The 25,307-nt window shown below is 50.4% G+C and overlaps 1 protein-coding gene across 3 annotated transcripts; it reads left to right on the forward strand.

Annotated features, from left to right (window-relative positions):
• The first annotated feature begins 358 nt into the window (after nt 1–358).
• On the forward strand, nt 359–23,898 carry PGM2L1 (phosphoglucomutase 2 like 1). 3 transcript variants are annotated; one of them, XM_039696978.1, is made up of 14 exons: nt 359–621; nt 6,243–6,410; nt 9,910–10,016; nt 11,843–11,927; nt 12,513–12,596; nt 14,243–14,436; nt 15,088–15,277; nt 15,480–15,577; nt 16,389–16,569; nt 18,070–18,163; nt 18,536–18,665; nt 19,052–19,241; nt 19,420–19,553; nt 20,379–23,898. In XM_039696978.1, the coding sequence occupies exons 1-14, from the start codon at nt 511–513 to the stop codon at nt 20,479–20,481; spliced, it is 1,869 nt and encodes a 622-aa protein (XP_039552912.1). In that variant the 5' UTR covers nt 359–510; the 3' UTR covers nt 20,482–23,898. The 3 variants fall into 3 exon arrangements, with proteins under 3 accessions (XP_039552912.1, XP_039552913.1, XP_039552914.1); XM_039696980.1 differs by lacking the exon at nt 359–621 and adding an exon at nt 5,545–5,679; XM_039696979.1 differs by lacking the exon at nt 6,243–6,410.
• Nucleotides 23,899–25,307: the final 1,409 nt, after the last annotated feature.

The raw sequence follows: 25,307 nt of genomic DNA on the forward strand, positions 1-25,307 counted from the left end.
CCCGTCTGCAAACGCTTCCAGGCAAGCGGCTCGCCCCCAGGGCAGCGCCCTGTCCGCTGCCCTCTGGAGGGGGCACAGGACGCTGTGGGCAGCCCGAGGGGCGCTGCCGGGTTCCGGGCAGGGCTGCAGCCCTCCCTGGGAGCGGGCAGTGCCGGCGGCTGGGAGCAGGGGACATTTTCGGGACATTTTCGGGACATTGTTTTGGCGTGGCGGCGGAGGCGGGACGCGAACCCGCGGCCCCCGCGCCCCGTGCGGCTCCCTGAGGCCGCCGGGAGTTGTAGTTCCCGCGCCCTGCGCCCTGCGCCGCCCGCCGCGGCGCGGGGACTGCATTTCCCGTGGTGCCGCGCGGCGGGGGCGGTCGCTCCCCGTTAATCGCCGCTGGCAGCGCCGGGCGCGGATCGAGCCCGGCCCCGCCGAGCCCCGGCCGCCCCTCGGCCTCCCCCGGGCGCGGCCGAGTGAAGGAGCGGCGCCTTCTCCGTCCTCATCCTCCTCTTCCTCCCGCCCGCCACCATGGGCGACGGCGGCGCCGGCGGGGACGTGAACTCCAACGTGCTGGTGTCCCGCAGCACCGGGGACGCGCAGCTGGACAAGGCGGTGTGGCAGTGGCTCAGCTGGGACAAGGTGGGCGAGCGGCGGAGCGGCCCCGCTGGTCCGGGGCTGCCCCGGCTCCGGAACGGGCACCGGGGGCGGGGAGGGGCTGTCCCGGTGCTCACCCGGGCAGGGATAGGGATAGGGATAGGGATAGGGATAGGGATAGGGATAGGGATAGGGATGGATGGATGGATGGTGTCCTGGCACCTGGAGCACTGCCCAGCACTCACCCGGGCGTGGATGGATGGTGCTCACCTGGGCAGGGATGGCGATGGATGGATGGAGCCATCCCAGTCCTCACCTGGGCATGGATGGATGGATGGATGGATGGATGGAGCCATCCCGGTGCTCACCTGGGGATGGATGGATGGATGGATGGATGGATGGATGGATGGATGGATGGATGGATGGATGGGAGCCCTCCCGGCCCCTGGAGCTCCCCCTCGGGCTGGGGCTGGCTCAGCCCCTCGTTAAATGGTTTAAATGCAGCAGGAGTGTGTTTTCCCGAGCTGCCCGATTTAATCCCTCCCCAGGAAAGGCACAGCCAGGTTCCGGCATTCCCCTTTTCCTGCAGCCCCGAGGCGGTGTCAGGAGCGTTGCAGGCTGGGTTAGTTCGCATTAAACCACCCAAGCCCACGGTAACAGTGTGGTACTGGGGGGTGTTTTGCCTGTCCTGTCGTTTAAAGGGTTACTTTGGGTTTTTTGAGGTTTTTTTTGCGGCTGCTTTCTCCACCCATCGTGGCCTGTGCTTTAAAAAACACCTTGGCCATGGGGGAGGGCAAGCTAGCAGAGGGGGTTTGGGCTGCTTTTCCTTCATTTCTTCTGTTTCTCCCTCCTGAACCTCCTTTGCCTTTATTTTTACCACCACGACAGCCGGTGTGCTGGTTCTGCTTCCTCCTCAGCTCCTCCTGCCGGGATCCAAGCGGGAGAGCCCCTGATGGAGCTCCCTCCTGCCTGGGAATGTGTCTTCTCCCAGCTCTGCAGCAATCCCGGTGCCATCTGCACCTCCTGCACCCCTGGGGCTGCTGCCCTGGAAATGCCTGGGCAGGGAAGGAGGGCAGGGAGGAAATGGCATTCCTGATAACACGTTTGATAACCCGGGTAGAGCCCCGCTCCATAGTTTATTTTAATAACCTCTTGTTAGTGTGGTGGAAGGCTTCTGTTGTTTTTAACAGCTTGTTTTGCCTTCCCTAAAAATGTGTGGAGTCAGGGCTTCCACTGGGAGGGAAACGTGCAGGTTAAGGCTGTTTTCCTGGGAAGGAAACCTTTGCTGCCTGCCAGGCTTGCCCCCTTCCCAGCCCAGCCTCCAGAGCTGCAGGGGTTTTTGGTGCCTCTGATAAAGGAAAAATCTATGCACTCCCTTCCCGGCTGTGGGAGGCTGCTGTCCTCCCGCTTAATTGGGAGCTGCTGGCTGTAATTAATGACCAGAGGGGTGCTCTGTGTGCTCTGAGGTTTGGGTGCTGGGGCTCAGCAGGCAGAGCTCTTGAGCAGCGCTCCCTGGGGAAGCACGTCACCAACTGCTCGTTTTTATCCCTTCAGTTCAATTCCCTTCCACCCTCTCCCTGACTCTCGTCACCCAGGGGCTGCTGGAGCAGGTCCCCCTCACACATCCTCCCTTGGTGTCACTGTCTCAGCTGCACCGAGGAGGGTTCCTCCTTGCTGGTACACTGGTTTTGGTCTTCTTCCAGCTTCTGTGGCTTTTGAGATGCTTTCCAAGAGGAAATGGACCTGGTGGTTTGAGACCAGTGACTTGCTCCAGCCATTTGCCTTGCAATGTTTTTGCTTATTAAGACTTTTAAGTGGATTTTTAAGATTAACATCAGGAAAAGTAAGGCCTCAGAAAAAATAATTGATGCTCAAACCAGCCTGAGGCTTTCCCCCTTCCTTCAGCTGCACATGCACAGAGTGTGCAAAACAAACAAAAAATTGCTGCGAGTAGTAAATTATTTTGACAGGGTATTAGCTCTGAAACCTAACTCTGGTGGTAAGTACAGGCGATTAACATGATTGGGTGTGAAAGAGCCATAAGAAATACCCAGTTAATGCCCCTGTCTTTCCTTCTCCACTTGTTCCAAACCTTGAACCCTGATGAGCACAAAAAGCGTGATTCTGCCTCGGCAGGTGACTGTGCAGTGCAAGTTTGGCAGAGAAGATATATTTTTTTCTTTTTCCTCATAATACTTCAGACCTTTCAGGAATGTGTTGCAGAGTCTCCTGCAGGCTGTGACCCCAGAGCCCCGATTCTGGCAGTGACTTCTTAGAAATAGTTGTTTAATGTATATATAATGTGATAATTTCAGAGGGAGAATAATTTCAGCACTTTTTTCCTGGTGTTTATGTGATCACAGAGGAGCGTCCAGTCTGTCACCCACGCAGCAGCCTGTCTGTCTGTGTCCTCAGTGCTGTATTTCCCTTTTTTTGTGACCAGGAGTGGGAATCTCTGCAGGGAGGGCTCTGCCAAGCCCTGATCCATGGGGGTCCTGGGGACAGGATCCTGTCCTGGGGACAGCTCCTTGAGGGCATGGCCTGGGCTCTGCTCCTTCTCCCTTCCCCTGTGTCCATGGCTGGGAAATCGGGGATGCCACCGCAGATTCCATCTGGGAATTGCAGCCCTGGGAGCTGGGGAGGGCACGGGGACAGCCCCGGGCTCCTGGGGCAGCCGCAGGGGCGAGGAGCAGGGATTCCCTGTGGCAAGGGCAGCTCACCCTGCCAGACAGCGGGCACAGCCCTGCCCTGGGTGTGCCCGGGCAGCAGCAGCCTCTCCCAGGGCCGCTGTCCCCTTATCTGCCACCTCCTGCTGCCGCTGGACACCCGGAGCCCCTTCCAGGGGGAGCTGCTGCCTCCTGATTGTGGCCCTGCCCTGGCCCCTGTAGGCTGGGCTGGACACCTGCAGCTGTGTGCTCCACAGGGAGGTGTCACTCCATAGATTGGGCTGCTATAATTTATTTATTCTATGTACATTTGTACTGGGTCGGTATCGTGTAGTTATACACATGTATATTGGGTTGGTATCGTGTGGTTATCTTATACACATTTATATTGGGTTGGCATAATTTACTTATATATAAATTTATATTAGGTCAGTGTCATTTAATTATTAGGTACACATTTATATTGGGTCAGTATCATTTAGTTATTCTATATAATAATATTGTATATGATATGTATTATATCGTATTTCATTTAGTTATATATAATATTCAGTTACTATATATACATTTATATTGGGTCAATATAATTTATTTACTATAGACGAATTTATATTGGGTCAGTATCATTTATTGGATACACATTTGTATTAGGTCAGTATCATTTAGTTATTAGATACACATTTGCATTGGGTTGGTATCTTTTAATTGTTAGATACACATTTATATTGGGTCGGTATCATTTAGTTATTATCTACACGTTTATACTGGGTTGGTATAATTTATTTATTAGATACACATCTATATTGGGTAGCCTAGATTTATTGTGTACATATATATGTCTGTTAGGGAGGTGCCATGTATTTATTTACACGTGTATCATGAAGCTGAAGTATTCCTAGTGTTTGAGGAGGGTGATCAAATAAACTGATGCCAGGAGTTCTCTCAGAAATTTTGGTGCTGATGGTGTGGTTTTTGAAGTGTGGGTTTGGTCTAAAATCTCTAAGGAACTTTTCTTTTTTTGCCCCCGGGAAGAGGAGCCATCACAGAAGCCCCCCTGAGCCCTTCAGCTGTGTGAGCCGATTTCACAGCTGCCAAGCAAACCAGCAGAGCCCCTGTTTGGGGATTTTGGGGTTTGCAGTGGGGTTAAGTGCCAGCAGAGCTGTGGAATTCCCAGGCCAGGGGGCAGGTGGTGCTCAGGGCCAGGCTGGGTGTTGCAAGAGCTCAGCTGGGACATAGGGTGTGACACTCCAGCCTGGGGGAAAAGGGCAGCTGGAAGGAGTAAAGGTGTGCCAGGCTGGGATAAAGGAACTGGGAAGGAGTAAAGGTGTGCCAGGCTGGGATAAAGGAACTGGGAAGGAGTAAAGGTGTGCCAGGCTGGGATAAAGGAACTGGGAAGGAGTAAAGGTGTGCCAGGCTGGGATAAAGGAACTGGGAAGGAGTAAAGGTGTGCCAGGCTGGGATTTTTATTCCCTAGGAAATTAGTGAAGTAGCTTCAGTCACAAGTGCTTGTTAATCTATTTTTAAAAGAAATGTCTGTGCTGTTGCTGGAGCGTTGCCTCAGTTTTGCAAAGCTCCATAAACCATGGAATGTGTCATTTCTGTTTTTGCAGGGGAGCAGTGCAGTGTGCCCTAAAAAGCTGTAGAGGATGCTGTGTAATTTAATAACTGCATTTTGAAGCCAAGCCATGCACTGGCCTAGTGTGAAATGAGGTTTTCAATGCTCCTGCCTTACTCTTTTCACATCAGTCATTTGTTTTCTGGTTGGCTGCCTGTGAACAGCTGAAAGAGAGACTTTCACTTTTGCAGTTTCATATCTATTGTGCCCCATTGTTGTGGTTTCTTTTAGGCCTGTGTTTAGCTGTGTAGTGAGCAATGCCTTTGCTTGCCAGGCCAGCCAGGAGCCTGGACAATAATGGCTTGCCTTTTATTCTAGAGCACACAGATGTAAAAATAAGAAATAAATAGTTATTTGAAATTCCCATGTCTAGTGTTCAGCTGTCAAGCTGCAGGAATAATTTCAGATTTTTCAATGCATTTTATGGATTATTTTTCCTCCCAGTGAGTGTGCACAGCTCATGTCCTTGTGCTTTCCCCAGCACTTTGCCACCCCCCTGCCTGTCTGGAGAGTGTTCCCAGTGCTGCTGGAGCTGCCTGACCCCTGCTTTAAATGTCAGGGGAGCTTCACCCCTGCCCTGCAGATGCCATCTGCCTTTCCTGACCTTTCCTTGTGACCCTGCAGTGCTCAGGAGGAGCCCTTGTGCCCCAGAGCAGTTCTGCCCCTCTGCAGTCTGCTCTCCCAGCTGTGAGCTCGCCCTGTCTGTGCCGTGTGTGGATCTGGGAAGTGCCCTGCCCAGCTGGCTGCCAGCAGGCAGGCTGAGCTGCGTGGTGGCCAGATGAGTTCAGTGGGGGCTGGACAGCTGAGGAGCCAGCAGCAGAGGTGTGCAGGGCTGTGGGTTTGGGGGAGCAGTGTGGGTGGGAGCCCAGCCTGCTGCACAGCATCCTGCCCACCCTGGGGGCTTCGGAGCCTGCTCCAGGGCAGGGTGTCCCTGCCCCTGGAATGGGCTGGTCTGCAAGGTCCCTTCCAGCCCAAACCATCCTGGGATTCCCATGGTTTCTCTGTGCCTGTTTCCTGTGGGTGGGGAGGAAGGAAGTGCTGTTTTGAGGTTTGGATTTCTGTCTGTCCTCTGGGGGCGAAGATCGGGAATGGAATTGTGCTCTCTGCCTTGGGAAAACCTGTTCCAAACTCCCTGCTCCTCACACCGAGGGGCTGGGAGATGTCCTGCTGACCAGACAGTCACATCAGTGGCAGCAAGAGCTCTTGAATCCTTTGTTAATATTGATAACATGGGAATAATGTGAGAAGTGAGTACAGTGGAGGCTGATGCACACACATTTTATAGGGTAAGAGGGATTTGCCCTAGGAATTGCCTAGAACTGCCCAGCATGCACAGTTGAGCTGCTGGTCGCCAGCGCTGACGGGAGCCCCTGGTGTTTCTGCAGAACCAGAAGACGAAGGAGCAGATCGAGAGCCTGCTGCAGGACGGGAAGCACGGCGAGCTGCGCCAGCGCCTGTGCTGCCGGCTCAGCTTCGGCACGGCCGGGCTGCGCTCGGCCATGGGAGCAGGCTTCTGCTACATCAACGACCTCACCGTCATCCAGTCCACCCAGGTGAGGAGCTGGGCACCCTCGGGGCAGCCCCTGCCCCGCTGGGGTCAGCTGGGAGCCCCGGGCTGGGAGGCAGCAGCCGGGGGCAAGCACAGAGGGCTCAGTGCTCAGAGCGGATGGGGTGGTGTGGAGAGCTTGGGCTGGGCTGGGATTTGGCCAGTGGTCAGTCTGCTGCCCAGCCCTGGAGCTGGGGCTCTTACCAGCTGCCCTAAGAACTTGTACTTGGAGTATAATGTATAAATACTTGTAGAGTTTCAAAAACAAAGCAGCAAAAATAACCCAAACGAAAGAAGCAAAGCCCCAACTCAACAAACCTTTTCTTTTCAGCACAAGTTGTGGGCATATATGGATTGAGTAATGTATGTTTATGTAATTTACATAAACAGTTTATTTGTGCCCATCTCTAGCCTTGACTGGTTGAAAATAGAATGGCCTGGTATATTTGGAAGACTTGTGCTTGGGAAACCAATAAAATGTTTGTTATGACAAGACTACTGAATTTTACCTATCTTGACAGATACACTCCATTTCTATAAAAAGTATGATCAAAGGTGTTTTATGACAAGGTTTAGCAGGGCCTGGTTAAACCTGTCATTTAGTGCTGTGCACCTAAACTTTCCAGCTGGTTTCTCTTTGCTGATGCTGTAACCTCCCTCAGGACACGTGACTGAAATAATGCCTTCTGCTGGCCTAGCGTGGAGGGAAGTGCTTAAAACTTGGAACAGCTGGGGCTCCCAAAGCTGTTTGACATTCTGTTGTCTGAGCTGTACGACTGGAGCCCACGCTCTCGTGGAGAGGCCAAATTCCAGTGCTGTTTATGGAGGCTTTGTGGTGAAATGTTGGTTTCAAACCCAGCCTCTCTCTGGCAGTTTTACTCTGCAATGTTTCCTTGGCTCTAACAAAAATGTGGCTCTAACAAAAATGCAGGCTGGGCACATCCTGGTGTGGTGCTTCCTTCCCTTGTGCCCTCCTGCTCCAGGTGTGCCAGCCTGCCCTGCCACAAAGGCTGCAGTGGCACCAGCAGGTCCAGCTGGACTCTGGATGCAGGGAGCAGATGGATAAAAGGGGTTTAAAATCAGTGTTCTGCTGGGATGGCTGAAAGCAGCCGAGCTGCTCTGGAAAGCCCCGTGTCCCTGGCAGCAGAGGAGGCTTTTGGGCTGATTTCCCTGCTGAGGGGTTTGGGGTGCTGGCTGCTGCCTGCTCCCTTTGTGCTCAGCCACGCTCCTGGCACAGAGGGAGAGCTTCCCTTTGCTGGGCAGGGAACGTGCTGGCAGGCTGAGTTTCATGGGCATTGCTGGTTTTTGGGAGTTCCAGCAGGGCTGTGTGCCTCTGCTCACTGCTATTTTTAGTTGTTTATTGGAGTTGTGTCAGGCTGGGGAGCAGCCTCTGGGCAGTGCATTGGAACTTTCTGCTGCAGTTTACTGCAGAAACTGCTGCGGGTTCCAGCTGTGTTTGGGCTCTTTCAAGGCTGAGGGCAGGAGCAGTCCTGGTGTGAGCATGGGCAGCCCTGGCTCGGGGTTTGCCCTTGCCTGGGACAGGAATAATTGGCCACTCGAATAGCAGACTGGGGTGTAATGAATTTAACTTCCTGCAGTTAAAATAAGCTGTAGTGGAGTTGCACATGTGTTCTCTGTTCTTCATTCGAGCTGAGGTTTTTTTGTTTTCATTTGATCTTCACTTGATTTGATTATATTATATTATTATGCAAAGTCAGGCCCAGGAAGGTACAGAATATTCAGCAGCTGCTGAAAATGGCAGGTCCATAAACTCCATGTAAAGCCCTGATTCCCTGGCTTTTGTCCTGCCTTGATGTCCAGGTGCTTTTATTAGTGGGAAAGGAAGCTGTCACTGATCTCCACAGTGACAAAACCAGCCAGCTTTGCATCAAGGAGGTTCCTGCTGCTTAAAAAGCAAAGCTAAAAGATGAAAAATGTAAATGCTGGGCTTTTTAAAGCTGTTCCTACCTCTCTGGATTCATCAACCAAAAATCTTTGTCTTTTCCTTGATGCCATTGCCGTTCCCTCACTTCTCTTTTGAACTTGAGCATTGGGGACTGGGCATGCTGTAGATGTGGACTCCTTCTCTTCCATGGATTTTGCATCAGGAAATCACCTGAACCACGCAGTGAGAGAGGCAATTGTGATACTTCAGTCACCTGAGGAGAGTTTTGGCTCAGATCTGAGTGCTGACACCTGCTAATGAGCCATTAATTATCACCACGAGATGCACTTGTGCCTCCTTTAGAAGTGGTGGAAGTTTAACGGCAGAAGTAATTAGGGACACTATCAAAACCTGAGTCTTGTTAAGGGGAAATAGAAATTCTTTAAACTGAGAAACTTTTCCAAGAGAGGAGTTAACCCCAGAGGTGCTGGAATTCCTGACTGCCCTTGGGCACCTGGGAGAAGATTGGTGTGAGCTCAGGCAGAGGGTTTGGGCAGCAGAGGCCCTGCATTCACTTCCTCACTGGCATTTATTGATTTACTTTTATTTCCTGCAGCTTTCATAACCGTGTTTGGATAGCAGGCAGGTCCCAAAGGACTGAGTTAACTTCAGCTGTGGAGTCTGTGGCTGAGCTGATTTTGAGCAAACTGCTCCAAAGCAGAAAGGGAAGACGTTGCTGTTTCCTTCACACAGAATCTTAGCCCAAATAAGGGGTCTGCTGTAAGAAATGTGCTGTTCATGTCTTTAGATGTTGTTCAAGTCAACTTGAAGAGTTTTCCCCAATGCTCTCTCCTCTCCTTGCAGCTGTGAGTGGAAGTTCAGGGTGAACACTTTGAGTGTTTTGGGTTCAGTGTGCAGGTGATCACAGCCTCCAGACCTGCCACTGTCCACAGAGTTCTATTTATTTTAAAAGTAAATATATCCCTCTCTATGTAAACCTGATCATGCTTTGGAGCTCATCCTTGCAGTGCCTTTCCCAGCCTTGACAATCTGGGATTCTGAAGGACCACAGCGTTTTAAGAGAATGGACCTTGGCTGAATTCCAGGGCGGGAGGCAGGCTGGCTTTCAGAAACCCAGATAAAAACATTCTGAAGGATTGCACCAAGTACTGGCTGGGGGAAAAATCTGTTTAACTCTGGTAGAGAACACCCCACTCCCATCAAGGGGCAGCTTGTGCCTCTGACAGAGGCAGCATTTGTGGGATCAGCGTGGTGCCTCTGCAGGTCATGGTGCTCTGGGAACTTCCACTGGCAACAGATGAGTTTTTCTCAATTTGGTCTTGAGAAGATTTGAATAAATGGAACACAGTATGGATTGAAAATGAGGGTTTGTTTCTTGAGGGCTTGTTGTTGTCCTACTCACTTTTATTTCCCACAACAGTTTCTCTGGTTACTTGCTTTCTTTCAGTGACCACTGGGGGAAAACCACTGCTGCTCTTGTGGCTATTGTTACTGATGTGTGTGAGCTGTATTTTGCCTACTGACATTATCCATCCTTTGTGTGTGCTGCACTCCAGCTAATTCTCCTTTTCTCCTTTTTTTTTTATTTTGTTTTCTCCAGGGGATCTACAAGTACCTGGAGAGGAACTTTTCAGACTTTAAGCAGAGAGGCTTTGTTGTTGGATATGACACACGAGGTCAGGTCACCAGCAACTGCAGCAGTAAGAAGTATGAGTATTGATTACATCTGCAAGACTAGAAATGAAATTGTGGCTGTAAATGCTTTCTGTCCTGTCAGCACTTGCTCTTTTTCTTTGGGATGAGCTGGGCACACTTTCCTCTCCCTTAGTCCACTGGAACAGTAATGAGGAGAGGCTGGGACTAAATCCTTTGTTTGCCAGCCCAGGAGTGCAAGGCTGCTTGCAAGATTAAATGCACAAGAACATTAGTGTGCCTGGAGACAAATTTGAACATGAAGGTGAATTCAGAGTATGAACATCCAGCTGGAAACACTGAATATTAATGCACTTTTTACCCTGTCGTGCTCTGGTATTTCACACCTGGTTTAAGCTTGCTTGGGGAAGGGCAATTCCACCTGCAGCCTGCTGTGCTTTCAGTTTGAGGGGATTTTACCTTAAAATGTGGGCTTCCAGCAATGGCAAACTGCTCTTTGCAAGGAGAGGAGAGGAAACTGCTTCCTAATTTCTCTAAGGACTCTTAATCCCTTGCCACTGGGGAGAAAAACCCACGTGGGTAATGGCATGCTGTGCAAAAAAAGCCAACCCAGTAGCTAATCAGTGTTTTGGTGTGGGGGAGTTAATTATTGCAGTTATTGTTGTAACTAACAGTTCTTTTTCCTTTTAAATTCAGTGGTATTTAATGATTCAGGGATGAAGAAGTCCCTGGTGCCATAGAGAATGCAGTGAGTCTGTCCTCTCCCCTGGGATGTGTGTGGCCCATTTTCCCCAGACTGTGGGTTAGCACAGTCTGAAAGTGGGGAGGTGCAAGGGTGATGTTCCTTTTCAGCCCCCCAGAGCCTGGGGCTCAGCCTGGATGGCCACACAGGTGTTTCACTCGTCCACGCAGCCCCTCAGTTCCTCACTGCATGTTTCTCCTGCCCCTGGGATCCTGCAGAGCTGAAATGCAGCTGAACTGCCCCAAAAGAGTGCTTTCCAGTGTGGGCAGCAGGGCCTGGGGGATGGCAGGTCACCCAGCTGTGTCCTGTCACTGGGCTGGTGTGAGCCAAGCAGAATTTCAGCAGCTTCAGCTCCGAGCTGAGCTCTCAGACCCTGCCAGGTGGTTTCAGGTGATTTTGGTAGGTGCTGAGGGAAATTCTGGGGCAGTGAGACATTGCTGGTGATGGGGAGAAGGAAGTCAGTACCAATGTCTGTCTGTGGGAGCAAGGTGAGCTTACACTGTTTCTTATCTCCTCTGTTTTGCCTCTGAGATTCCCTGTATCTCCTGAGCTGTGCAGAAGGAGTTTGGTATCAGTTACCTGGAAGAGAGTGAGCTTCCCTGGTGCTTGAAAGGGCAAATTTACAATAAAGTGAGATTTAGAACTATGGGCACTGTTCCTAAACATTCTGGAATGAGGGGTGCTGCTTTGCAGGAATGTTTTTAGGAGTAGCTCTGCTTCCTGGGCATGGTGTGAGCTGCTGGGCAGGGCTGGCACACGAGCTCTGTGTGGGACACCCAATCCTTTCCCAAGCCTGCTCTTGCACACATCTGGTGCCTCTGGCTCTCTGGGAAGCTGGTTCTGTCCTTGAGCAGAGGATGGGTGTTCTGTGTCTGTGTGTGGGATATCTGCTTTGTTTAAGTGAGGGGTGCAGTGCTTCGCACTGCCCAGGCTGCAGCTGAAAGTGCTGCCTCAGATCCTGCAGCCTGAGAGCTCTGACCCTGACTGTGTAATCTCTAGGATACCACTCCAAGCATGAGCCAAAAAGCAGTGGAGTGCCCTAAGAAACAAGTGCCTGGAGGTGGCAGGCATTCCATCTGGCTGTTGGGCTGCCCTGGGGAGCTGGGCTGACTGAATATTTTCTTTTTCCTGTTGGTAGGCTTGCAAAGCTCACTGCAGCAGTCCTGCTGGCAAAAGATGTGCTTGTGTACCTCTTCTCCACCTATGTCCCTACTCCCTTTGTGGTGAGTCACCTTCTTGTCCTGCTGTTGCACCACACAGTTACAGGAGTATTTGAATTTACTGAAGAGAGCTAGCAGTTCTCTTAAATTCTGTTATTTAACAGGAAAATAGAGGCTGCTTGGTACACTGGGCTCCTCAAGGAGGCTGTAACAAGGGTGCCACCAAATTCCTCAGTGCCTCTGCTTTTAATACCTCAAAAGCAGGCTCTTCTGGTCACAGCAGCTTTTCCTTGCATGGCTTTAGATCCTTGCTTATGTTCCATGAGCTCTTCCAGCGTGCCGTGTGTTCTGTGGCTCTGGGTTTGAGGGGAGGACTGGAATGCCTGCAGAAACCTGGGGTTTGTGTTCCAGCGAGCCTTTGTGTGAATGCCCTTGTTCTGTTTCCAAGGGCTCCTGTAATCTGTGTGCAGGCTGTCAGCTGGCCAGTTACGGGTTGCATTTTTGAATGACAATGTTTTTATGGAGCGGAGTTAGAGCCAGCCTGCTGCTGGCTGCAGGGTGCTCACGTGTGGGGTTGGCAGAGGGGCTGGGGGCACCCCGGGGTGCTGTGGCAGGGTGTCAGGCTGAGCTCTGTCTCTGTTCTTGCAGCCCTACGCCGTGCAGCAGCTCGGGGCCGTGGCCGGGGTGATGATCACGGCCTCCCACAACCGCAAGGAGGACAACGGCTACAAGGTGAGCCTGGACCCTCCAGGGACACCTGCCCCAGCCCAGGCTGCCCCGAGCCCCGTCCAGCCTGGCTCTGCAGCCCTCTGGGGTGGGGCAGCCTGTGCCAGGGCTCCCCTTTTTGTGTGTGTCCATGAGGAGGGTGAGCTATGTGAAATAATTCATCCTTCTGCAGCCTGGCACACTCGTCTGTGATAAGGGCATATCAGTTTGTGTGTCCTGAGCATGGATCTGCACTGACATTCCATAGAGTCTAATCAGCAGATGAAGAAGTACACCAGCAATCTGAGTGTTCACTTCTGAGGCTTAAAACTCACTTTAAAACTTGGCCAGAGCTGAGGTGAATTCACGCACACAGAAGGGGACTGTGCTGAGGATGGGGATGGTTGAGGAGTGGATTAATAAAACACAGTAGCATTGGTTTTTTGCCCTGGTTTTCTGGGCACTGGAGGTGGAGGGGGGGGTGGCTTCACTTGGGAAGCCTGGGACAATAAAAGCATCCACAATAGCAAGTGCAGTGTTTTAACTGAGCATTGCCTTCCTCAGCTCTATAAGAAGCTGAACTAAACTCTCAACTTTAGCTGAACATTCTAGAAGCCCTGTGGCAGGTCAGTGAGTGATGGTGATGTGAGGGAAGGCAGAGAGAGCTCTTGGGGGTGATTGAACTGCTCCTGCCTTCCCTGGAACAAGTCAGAGGTTCTTCACCAGCCTTTTTTTCTGCTGAGCTGGAGCAATGAGCAAGAAAAGAAACCACATGAATTTCCCAGGTGCTTCATTTGTCAAGAAGCAATTTTAAGTTTGTGTCTTCTGATAGAAACATATCAGAAGTTTACAAATATATCATCAGTTTACAAAAGTGAAGAGCAGTTTCCTTCTGCCAGGGCCCTGGTGTGTTTCCTGGTTTATTTTTGTGAGGACCCTGGTGTGTTTCCTGGTTTACTTTTGCCAGGGCCCTGGTGTGTTTCCTAGTCTTTCCCAAGAGCCGTGTTTCACCTTTCACAATTTCCCATGTGGATTTCAGCAGCTCCTGAAGGCTTTGGGCAGAGTTACCAAGGCCAGAGGTGAGAAAGCAGAGGCAGAGGATCTGAGCAGAGTCTGCACTGTGAGCTCAGCCTGCTGCTGGCAGCAGAGTGTGGGAAAACTGGCCTCTAAACCTTAAACAAAGGCTTTATTATGGCTGAGGTTGGATATGGAGTTTCCACTCTAGAGGGTGTTTCCAGCTGACAGATTAGCTGTGGAAAAACAAGGACCTTGGCACACTGCTTATCTGCTTTGCTCTGGGCTCCAAAGCAGGCTGTGTTCCTTTTTCCAGAGCAATGCCAGCCTTGGGGAAGGTGATGCTTTCCCACTGTTGCAGTTTGCACTGCACTCCCAGATACAAGTGCCTGCTTTTGGTTTCTCACATGCTGATAACTCAGCTGTGATAGTTCAACACCAGCTTTGGGAAAAGAGGCTGTGCTAGCTCCATTTATCAGTTGTGAGCTCAGAGGTTCCTGCTGGCTGACTCCAAATGTCTTGAGAATCAAGCCAGTCAGGTGCTGGCTTCTCTGTGTGGCTTAGGCACAAGGTGGGTGGAATCCTTTAGCTAAAAGAGTTTGTCAGGTTGATCATCTTCATAAATAAACTGTGTCTTGGTTTCCTTCATCTTACCCCAGGTTTATTGGGAAAATGGAGCACAGATCACCTCTCCTCACGATAAGGAAATCATAAAATGTATAGAAGAGTGTGTTGAGCCATGGAATGGCTCTTGGAATGAAAATCTGGTGGACACCAGTCCCCTCCGACAGGATCCCCTGAAGAAAATTTGTGACAGCTACATGGAGGACCTGACCAAGATCTGCTATCATAGGTATTGTGTAAAGCAAAAGGTACCTGAGTTATGTTTTTGAGTGAGCTGTGGGTTGCATGTGGCAAAAACTGACTACAGACAGACTTCCCTGTGTTCCCTGAGGTGTCATTAAATTCAAATTGTCACCGTCCTTAGGGTTAAACCATTTAGTTGAGAATAAAGCAGCTGCCTTTGGGAATTAAGCTGCTGTGAAACATCCCGGTGGAAACCATTTAATGCAAGTGAATATGCTCTGAGAGTTCTGAATGAAATGCAGAAATTCAGAGTAAAAGCGAGGTGCACATGCATAAAGTAGATTCAGCCTAAAGGTTAGGTGGGGCAGAGGATGAGAATGAAAGAAGGATGGCATGGAGCAGAGCTGGAATAACATTTTAAGGTGGTGGAAGAGCTTGAGTTTGATGTAGAAACCAACAGTTTATTCTTGGGAGACTTTGATCTGTTTCAGAGGAAGGTAAATACTTCATTTTCCAGGAGAAGCAGCTTTAACCCAGCGATTTCTAGTGCAAAATAAGCACTTTTATTGAATCCTTTGAAATTAATGCAGGGATCAGCAGAACAGTACACAGAGGAGTTGCAGTTTACTTTGCTTTCCGTCATGAAAGTGGTCTGGTTGGAGACTGAGGTGGTGCTGAAGCTGTGTTTCCTCCCCAGGGAGCTGAACGTGCAGAGCAGTTTGAAGTTTGTGCACACCTCTTTCCACGGCGTTGGCCACGACTACGTGCAGCTGGCTTTCAAAGCCTTTGGCTTCCAGCCCCCCATCCCCGTTCCAGAGCAGAAGGATCCAGACCCTGACTTCTCCACTGTCAAGTGCCCCAATCCTGAAGAAGGAGAATCTGTGCTGGTATCTTGGTTTCTAATTCATCTGATTTCCGTGGGGAAAAACAAACTGAGGGAGAGAAGAGGGAGAACCTGCTTTGAGCTCTGTTGGCACAGTGGGAAGCCCATGGGGGGTTTTCTTTCTCTGGGTGTTAGGTGTAAGTAGGAAGGCTGTGGGTTCGTTTCCTCTTACGCTTTGGTGTTTTTGCCTCCTCCTCTCCCACCAGGAGCTGTCACTGAGGCTTGCAGAGAAAGAAGGTGCCAGAGTGGTGGTGGCCACTGATCCAGATGCAGATCGGCTGGCAGTGGCAGAACAGCAGGAAAGGTGAGTGGTGGGACCCTTTCTTGTGTCCTCCTGCAGAAAGGGTGCTGAGAGTCACAGCATGTCCCCAAAGGCTTGCCAGGCACAGGCCTTCAATACACTCTTCTCCTTAGGTAGATGGATGTTTTTCCTTCTAGTTTTATCCTTTGGTACTGCTCCAAATGCATTTTAAATCAATTCACCCAGCAGAGAGTAGATTAAATACTTACTGGTGTAATAGTAAATGGCCAAAGAAAGCTCTGCTGAAAACTGAGTGGTTACTGAAGACAGCAAAATCATTTTGTCTGCTATGTTCTCACTTATGTCAGGCAAACCTTCCTTGGTGGTTGTCATGGGCTTTTTCGGAGGAGTCGGGTTTTTTGTTTGTCTTGTTATTTTTAATTTTAATCCTTTATTTTCCCCTGCTTGTTCATATTGAAATGAAGTTATTTTTCTCCCACTGACAGGCCCCAGTTCTGATGGTTGTGTAAGTAAAAACTGGGCAGGCCCTGCCTGACTGCAGTGTTCAGGTTGCCTAGACTGCTCTGTGTGGATCAATTCTAGACTGCCCTCCTGCTGCCATCCAAGCTGTGCCAGAGAGACCCTGGGGGTGCCTGTGGGCTCTGGGCTTGTACATCCCGAGGTGTGATAGGTGTGGAGTCTGTCAGTAGGGTGGCTTTGCCTAGAGCAGCTTCTCAGTGCTGTGCCCACATCCCGCGTTCAGTGACGGCGGAATTCCTCTCGGTGACTGCAGAATTCCTCTCCCCTGCCCTGGCCTTGCCTCTCGGGGTGCACAGTTCCTGCAGAGCCCCTCACCTTGCCCCTCTCCCCGCAGTGGCTGCTGGAAGGTGTTCACGGGCAATGAGCTGGCAGCCCTGTTTGGCTGGTGGATGTTTTCCTGCTGGAAGGAGAGCCGCTCCCAGGGTGCTGACGTGGGCAATGTTTACATGCTGGCAACCACGGTCTCCTCCAAGATCTTGAGGGCAATTGCACTTAAAGAGGGATTTCACTTTGAGGTGAGTGTGGGTTGTGGTGCTGTCTCCATCTGAGCCCTGCTGGTGACCCCACGGGGTGAAAAGTGGGCAGGGGACTTCCAGGCTCCTGGCTGGGAGTTCCGAGGGATTCCAGCTTGCAGAGAATGTTCTTTCACCACACAAGCCTGATTTCAGTCTCCTCAGAGTTCTGGGACTGGCAGATCAGCTGGGCAAAGCTCAGTCACAGGGACACAAATGAACACCTGAATTGCAGATAACCACAGCCAAGGTATTCCTGCTATCTGAAACCCTTCTGTGTGGGAGAAGGGGATTTGTGCAGCCTGCCCTGCTCACTGAGTGTTGGTGGGTTTTTAGGGAGCACTTGGAGGTTTCACAATTGCCCTCCATGTGCCTGTGCCAGTGGGTTTTGAATTGGGGTTTACTTCAGGCAGAGGAGCTCCTGTGTTCAGGTCTTTAATATGCAGCTTTGGTAAGAACTTGCTCAAAAAGAAACTGGGGATGCCCCCCCCCCCAGACTGACAGCTTAATTCCTGCACCCAAATTAAATCTGATTTCTGTTGGATGTTAGCCAGAGGAGAGGTGAGTGCCTGAAATCGTAGCACAAACATACAAAGGGCCAGGCCTCATTTATACGTGTCTTAATTAAATCCATGTGCAATAGGAATAAATATTTTCCCAAAAAATGAGGAATTTAAAATTGAAAGGAACTGTGAAAACTATTTTGAGTGACTGGCCAGATAAGCTTAATCAGAGTCAGCATCAGTTCCGTGTAGTGGATTTGGTTCTCTCTCCAAGTACTGTTTTTGTTTTGGTTTTTTTTAATTGAAAAAGCACATACTTGAGTGCAAAAAAAGAGAAGCTAGGAATTTACACAACCTCTTGGCCTTCCCTAAAAGCTCCCCCTCCTTTTTATTTGTAACTTCCTTCTCTCCAAGAAAAGCTGTTTCTAAGCTTTGACTGCTTTTGCATGATTTATATAAAACCCCCCAGAACAGTGCTCTCCCCTCCCAGCAGCTGAAAGTGTTGCTTTTATGTTTCTGTAGCTTTTCCTCCTCAGTAACTGTGTCTCATCTGATGAGCAGCACAGACGATCTGATGTGATGTGAGCACCACAGCCCCTGACACACTTTTTCCTTGGCCTGGTACTCGTGTCCTAGTTGAGTATCCACTAGGAAAATCCTTTCCAGTGGCTCTTTGCCTTGGACTCCTCATAAAACTGAAGATATGACTTGTCTGATGCTTCTTTAGTGTCCCTATTCTGCTTGTCAATTAATTAGATTTAAATTTAAGGAAATAATTTTTAAAAACTCAGGAAAACATGCTTTAGAGTTTTGACTCTGCAGCAGTCTTTCCCATTGACCCTAAAATTCAAAATACATTGTTATAATTTTTCTTTGGTTGGTGTTTTGGGTTGTTTTTTTTTCTTTTAATCTGAAGTGAAGGGAACAGTGGCTATACTTTGAATTGAAACTAAATTCAAAATAAGTACTTTAAGCACTCATTTTTTTCCCCCTTTTTTAGGAAACACTCCCTGGTTTTAAATGGATTGGAAGCAGAGTAAAAAATCTCCTAGACAACGGAAAAGAAGTTCTCTTTGCATTTGAGGAGTCCATTGGTATGAGTGCTGGTATCCCTTTAAGCTGTTGAGAGCTGAGGGGGGAATGTGACTAGGAGGGACTGTGAAATGAAACACACAGAACAAGTACTTAATTTTTATCCTAGTTAATAGCATGGATATTTTGCTCTCATCAAACTGACTTGCCAACTCCCACAATAAATGGTATCTGGCTTGCTGATTCTGGTGTTTGCTTATCTTTGCAGCCCTATAACCCCAAGTTCATTAGAGTTCTGCTGCACATGCAGCAATAAAGCAGCCTCCAGGTACTGGCCAATTTTCCTTTCCAGGATCAAAGGTTAGAGCTTCGTCAGGGAAATCAGTGTGATAATCTGTCAGGTTTTTTTTCCACCATCCCTTTTTTCTTCCTAGGCTTCATGTGTGGCACATCAGTGCTGGATAAGGATGGAGTGAGTGCAGCTGTGGTCATTGCAGAAATGGCAACTTTCCTGCAGGCCCAGGGCCTGACCCTGGCACAGAAACTCATTGACATTTATGAAATGTAAGTGGTGGTTTTCGTTAGAATGTTCTACTCTGCTGTTTTAGAGCTGGGAATCATCTGAGGAATGTTTATTTAAATATTTGTTTGTGTCCCTCAGATGCGTTCTCATGGTGGGTTTTTTGATGTAGGATGGATTAGAGCCCATCACAGCAGGTATCACCAGGGGCTCCAGGAGGGCTGGAGAGGGATTTGGGACAGGACACAGGGAATGGCTTCCCCCTGCCAGAAGGGGTGTGTAACAGCAGGAAGGAATGGCTAGGGTTGCAATCCCAGCAGTAAAACAAGGGTGGTTTTGGTCAGAATTAAGCCCTGTACTGAGATCTTCTGGGTACCAAATGAGCCAAAACCCTCTGAATCTTACAATGACAACATCAATCTGCCTGCAGGTACGGGTATCACATATCCAAGACTTCCTACTTCCTGTGCTATGACCCTGCCACTATCAAAAGGATATTTGAGAGGCTGCGGAACTTCGAGGGCCCCCAGTCGTACCCCAAGTGCTGCGGGGCCTACAACATCCTGCACGTCAGGGACATCACCACGGGCTACGACAGCAGCCAGCTGAGCCTGAAGTCGGTGAGTTTGAGTGTCTGAGCAGAGCAGGAGGGCTGCAGAAACCAAAGAGGCAGGTGGGGAACGTGGTGGTTACTGTGACACGCTGACCGCTGCTCCCTCGCTGAGCCCGGTGCTGCTGCAGCTCCTGAGCTCCCAGCTGCAGCTCCCGTGGCTGTGAGGGGCTGCTGCTGTTTTGCAGGTGCTGCCGGTGAGCAAGAGCAGCCAGATGATCACGTTCACCTTCCAGAACGGCTGCGTGGCCACGCTGCGCACGAGCGGCACCGAGCCCAAGATCAAGTACTACGCCGAGATGTGCGCGCTGCCCGGGCACAGGTCAGTGCCCACGGCCCTGCTGCTGCCCCGCAGCACTCCCGGGGGCTCTGGGCCTCTGCTGCAGCAGCCTTCCCTGACAAACCCAGCTAAACAGCGCTCAGGTGACAGAATCACAGAGTGGTTTAGGCCAGGAGAGCTCTGTGAGAGCAGCGCCCCGCCTGTGACCAGCCCTCACCTTGCCAGCGGGACAGAGTGTCACATCCAGGCTGTCCCCTCCCTCCTGAGGCTGTGCTGCTGCTGCTGAGCGTGTCTGCAGCCGGGTGGGCTCCCACTGCCTTCGGGAATCTGCTGTTGTCCCAAGCTGAGGGAGAAGAACCAGATGTCATTCACCTGGGCTGAGCCACTTTAAAAGTGGAGGGGAAATCCAGGGTGTGCTGGCACCACAGAAACCTCTTCATGATTATGGAATCATGGAATGGTTCGTGTTGGAAGGCACCTTAAAGACCATCTTGTTTCTCCCCTCTGCCGTGGGCAGGAACACCTTCCACCATCCCAGCTTGCTCCAGCCTGGCCTTGGACACTCCCAGGGGTGGGGCTGCTCTGGGCAACCTGATTATAGCAGTATTAATTGACGTTAATTTAATTACAGGAGAAAAAGGCCGCTAGAGGGCTCTGGGCACCATCTTTTGAAGTCCCTTCCAGCCCAAGGCATTCTGTGATTCCATGATAATCCTGCTGAAAGGGAGCTTGTTACAGCAGGAGTCCCTGCACCTGGAGGGGTGGGAAGCACAGCAGAGCAAGTCCATCCCCATCGGGTCCTGCTGGTTATTTATTTGTGTTCGGGCGTTTCCCAGACCTCTGACCTGGGCCTGCTCTTTCCTGCAGTGACAGAAGCGTGCTGGAAGAGGAGCTGCAGAAGCTGATCGAGGCTCTGATTGGGAATTTCCTGGAGCCTGCCAAGAACGGGCTGACCTGGCGCTCCGCGTAGGGCCCGGCTGGAGGAGGCACGGCGTGGAACCAAGGACCCAGGAGCAGAACCAGTCTCATCTGTGTGTGTGTGTGTTTGAAACAGCTGCATTCTTGTTCTGTACAGAAGAAGCTTTCTTTTGTCAGGCTTTTCACCAAATTGGGATAAGGAGAGGAGGTCAGAGGAAAGGGTAGGATTTATTGTTGCAGTTTTCAGTCCTTTTGACCAAAAGTTTAATTAACCCATACCAATGCAAATGAACTGCCAGAGTACCTTTGAGGCAGCTGAGCTTAGCTGCTACATCTTGTCTTAAACTCAGTTCAGGTACCTAAAACACCTCCTTTTTTGTGTGTGAAAGGTTTTAAAGTTTTAAAGGAGTGCTCACTCCAAACTGACAACAAAGGCTGCTTCTTCCCTGCAGCTCTGAGACCTTCCATACAGGTCTGCACTTCCCAAAGCATCAGAGCCGAGCTCAGCATTTCTTGTGTAGGCAAATGGTTGACATTTTCCAGCTGCTTAATAGTTCTTCTGTTGGTAAAGGTGTTCTTGGGCATTGTAGCTTTCCTCTGTATGTCTTAAAATAATTGGCAGTGAAACAATAGTGGCAACAGCTGCAGCTTGGGCTTGGAATTGCCTGGTGCCTTTCCAAGGCTTCCAAAGCAGCAGGAACTTGGTCATTCCTTGGTAAATTGCCGCTTCGGACTGCCACAGGCTCTGTAGCTACTTTTTGTTCCACATCTCTTAAGGGTCTTAAGCTTCCTTGCTTTTCTGTATTCATTACTTGATTTAAATGCTAGTCAGTGACTTTCTGGTTTATGCTGGCCTGTATTTATATTGTCTGTGTATAAAAAAAAGCCAACAAAACAAATCAAGAAAGAAAGTGAAGATGAGACTGACACAGTTACTAAATTGTGATTGCTTCAATTTTTTTTGTCATGTCCTGTCAGGTAATTTGTTAGAATAGCACTTTGAAAATACTATTATTCTTTAAGGGTAAGTCTTTAACAGCTTCTCTCATTTGTTTTTCTCCCTTTGCTCAAGTAACAAGTGGGACTTGTAATCACATTTTCCAAAAAAGCCACCCAAACCAATCCTCAAGTCCTCCTTGTGGTTATTATGTTGGATTTTGGGTAATAAAGGCCCTGTTTTGGCACAGGGGAGCTGGTTCTGGAGGCTCCCTGCTGTCACTGGCAGCAAGTAAAGAGAAGCAGCAGCAGTTCACTGCTGGGTTTTGTCTGTGTAGAGATGATGGGAGAAGAGCCTAAGGTGCCCTGGAGTTCAAGCTGTTGTTCTGCCACTATTGTTGCCTCTCCAAATTCATCCTCCTCTGATGGTGCCCTCGCAGCTGGATGCCACAGGATGGCCCAGGGTGGGTTTGTGTGTGTTGCCTCTCCATGGCTTCAGAGAGCCCTGAGGTTTGGGGGTTTCCTGCTGCCAGCAGCTTTGCACTATGTCCATGGAGAAGTATTTCAGTGTCTATGAATGTACATGTGCTAGAGAAGGTCTGTGTTGCACAAGTTCTGACCTGTCACTGCTATTTATTTATTTTCTTATTTTAAGAGAAAGTATCTCCAAATTGTTCTGCCAGTGAGTGAAATGTATCTCATGCCAAGAGCTTGGGTTGTTTGTACCTTGATTGTACATTTGACTGACATGGTGGGGAAAAGAGGCAAACCCAGATACACTCAGAGGATGCTTTTGTTGTTGTCCATGCTGGGTAGGGCTGGGAAGGCATTTCTGACTGCTGCTTTGCCTTCAGCCCTCCAAGAAAGGGTGCAGATCTGCATCCCCACTGCACTGAACTGGAAGGAGCTCCTGCCATTCCTTCCATTGGCAGCAGAGTAAACCCTGAGGCGTTGAGGGTTTTGTTCTCCAGGCAGTGAAGAGAACAAGTGACTTGGGACATAATTCTGAAGAAACACTGTAAAAAGCATTGTGTGTGTGTGGTGAGCCCAGCTGTGTGTTATTGTAGCAGTCACGTCTTGTGAGTGATGGCTGTGCTCCTACAAAGAGCAGGAATCTGCAGCTTCCCAGAGATCTGCTTTGTGTCAGTAGGCAAGTGCTAGAAACTGAGAATGTTTTCAAATAAGCGTTGTTAGAAGCTGGTAACTGTTCATAGTCTATCCTTAATTAAAGAAGGAAACCCAGCTGTGGGGTGTTCTGTGTCTGGGATTTTCCCCATGGACAGGTCTGGCAGGGAGCTGTAGCTGTAGTGATGCTTTTGGGAGGACAGCAGCAGGCACAACGTGTTGAATGTACTTTCAGGGTATAATAACTATTTGCTGTTTTGAAACTGCTGCTACTGTTGTTTTCCTACTGTATTGGAACTGTTTGATATATTTATACTGTTCCATTTGTGGAACTCCTTTATCTCCTCCCTCTGATCTTGCATCCCTTACTTCTGTTACTGTGAAGGACTGGAATTCTCGTTTCCTTGCCCTGTAACTTTGTAATGCATCGTGGTCGAGTTCACTTGGCTTGTGCACAGCCTTCCTTGAGTAGTCAGCTGTTCTTTCCCACTTCTCAGATAAGAACAAAGGCTTTTCTGACCCGAGCAGAGAGCAGGTTATGGATCAAAGGACGCTGTGGATGTTGTTTCCGAGGTGCTTCCAGGTAAAACACGCCTTGTCAAAGTGGCTGAAGCTGTGGTCATACAGCCAGTGTGGTGAGTGTTTGGTGCAATCCAGAGGGCTGGGGTTGGTCCCCTGGCTGTGACAGCTTTAATCTCTGGTGAAGCTGTGTCTGTGGGCCTGGGGCAGGAGCTTTCTGACTCTGGAGTGGCTCAGATAGCACTTTGTGTGCCCTGAGCTCACTTTGTGTGCCCTGGGCTCACTTTGTGAGCTGACTCCAGGCTCTGGTGGCCGGGTGCCTGCATGCCCACATCCCTGTGTGGCTCAGCAGCACTTTGTGTGCCCTCCCTGCCAGGCTCCTGAGGGTTATTGGGGGTTCCAGCTCCCCTGTCCTTGCAGAAGTGTTTGTGTGACACCGGTGGAAGCCAACAGAGGAGCCACGGGGTCTGTCACTTGGGATGTGTGTGCTGCCTCAAGAAGCACCTGGATGGTCTCTAATTTTAAAACTGATACTGTTATCACTTTGGTTTGTCTTCCCTCCCCCTTTTTGTCCTCTCCCCAACTAAGAGGGGGCTCCTTGCATGGTGACACATGGTGGTTACAGTCCAGCTTGATTCCCTCTGCTCAAGAATGGCTTTGTACAGGTGACTGAAGTATCTCAAGCTGCATCATTCCCCTTGCCTGGAATCTTGGGGGGTTCTGGATCTGTACTCCTGTTTGCCTGATGTCTGTTCTGTAAAACTAGGGTGTATTACAAATACAGAGTGAGAATTTGCACTTTTCTGAAGACTTTCTGTGTACTGCTATGTGGATTTAGCTGAATGAAGTGTTATAAGTAATAAAATATTCCCTTTGTGGTCTCAGTCCAGGTTTCTTTGTCTTCTTTAGACAAACACCTCTGCTTGTGGGATATCCATGTGCCACTTGGGTGAGGCCTGGGAACAAGAGACTGTTCAGAGCCTCCTCCTTTTGCTGGCACGGAGATCTCCCTGATGCTGGAGGGTGTCCCTGGGGCTGTGGGGACCTGAGTGTCCCCTCAGTGATGGCTGCAGCTTCATCACGGGGGATCCTGTGTACCTGCTGTTGTTTTATCTTCCAAGGCTGCTATCCCTGAGCCCCTCTCCTCCCAGCTCAGTGTGGGGGACAGCCAAGGGCTGGGCAGGACCCCTGGCAGTTCAGGGTTGGGGTGCACAGCAGAAGGGAGAGGGGGAGCCCAGGACTGGCACCTGCTGTCCTTGTCCCTGCTGAACACAGACATTTCTTCCAGGACAGCACTGCTGGGCTGGTCCAGCCTCCTCGGGCTCGTGGGAGCAGAGCATCTCTGGGGGCTCCAGGGTCCCTGTGTGGCTGGCAGAGCACCAGGACCTGGGGACATCCAGCAGGGAGCAGCCAGGGTCGCTGGAAGCTGATGAGCAGTGCTTGGCCTGGCATTCAGGTCTTGTCAATTTAAATGTTAATTCAGTAACTGAATTAATCACCGAGGGGCCGAGCCCAGCCCGTGTGGGCTGTTCCTGGGCTGGGCTCCCTGGAGCCTGTCCCTCCTGGATTTGCCCTGCTCAGATGCTCCTTGCTGGGGGAGGGATGGCGGGGACCCATCCTGCCCAAGCAGAGCAGCTCTCCTGAGGCTGGGCAGCCTGGACAATTAGGAGTGATGAGGATCATCTAAAAATAGGGATTTGTAAATGTCAGGCTGGCGAGTGGCTGGGCACGTGCTGGGAGGACGGAGCAGCTCCCTGGGCTGCTGTGCCCCAGTGTCCTTAGGCAGGACAGGAGCTGCTCTGCTCTGCCCTGGGGTGATCCTGGCTCCCTGGGAGCTCCCCAAACCCCAGAACTGGCTGGTGTGGATCAGCCAGCACCAGAGGCATTTTCTGGCTGTTGTATCCTGACAGGAGCTGCAGAGGATCCCAGCTCTGCCCCGGGTGGGGACACCAGGCCCTCAGCACAGGTTATTTTCCACTGGCTTTTGATGGGAACAAACGTCAGTGAAGGCCTGAGGCCCCATGGATGATCCCAGCCCCAGGATCTGGGTGCTGCGCTGCCAAAACCACCTCAGAGATGTTCAGTCCCCCTCTCTGTGCAATGATGGGAGCCTGCTGGCACAGGGACACCAGCAGATGTTATCCCCTCCATCTCCGCCACCCCTGCCAGCTTCTCCCTCATCCCCAGAATCCCACCTGTCCCCAGCGTGCCAAAAACTTGCTTAAAACAGCTGGGAACAGAGGTTTATGTGGAAAAATAATCCAGATTGGGGCAGATTAATGGAAACACATCCTTCCC

The sequence above is a fragment of the Passer montanus genome, unplaced genomic scaffold (genome assembly GCF_014805655.1).
Source record: "Passer montanus isolate IOZ18808 unplaced genomic scaffold, ASM1480565v1 scaffold116, whole genome shotgun sequence".
Lineage (NCBI taxonomy): Eukaryota > Metazoa > Chordata > Aves > Passeriformes > Passeridae > Passer > Passer montanus.

Coding starts and splice junctions, on each gene's coding strand:
- PGM2L1 (XM_039696978.1), top strand. CDS start 511: ATGGGCGACGGCGGCGCCGGCGGGGACGTGAACTCCAACGTGCTGGTG. Junction 12,597..14,242: donor AGGAGGACAACGGCTACAAG/GTGAGCCTGGAC, acceptor ATCTTACCCCAG/GTTTATTGGGAAAATGGAGC. Junction 19,554..20,378: donor TGCGCGCTGCCCGGGCACAG/GTCAGTGCCCAC, acceptor TCTTTCCTGCAG/TGACAGAAGCGTGCTGGAAG.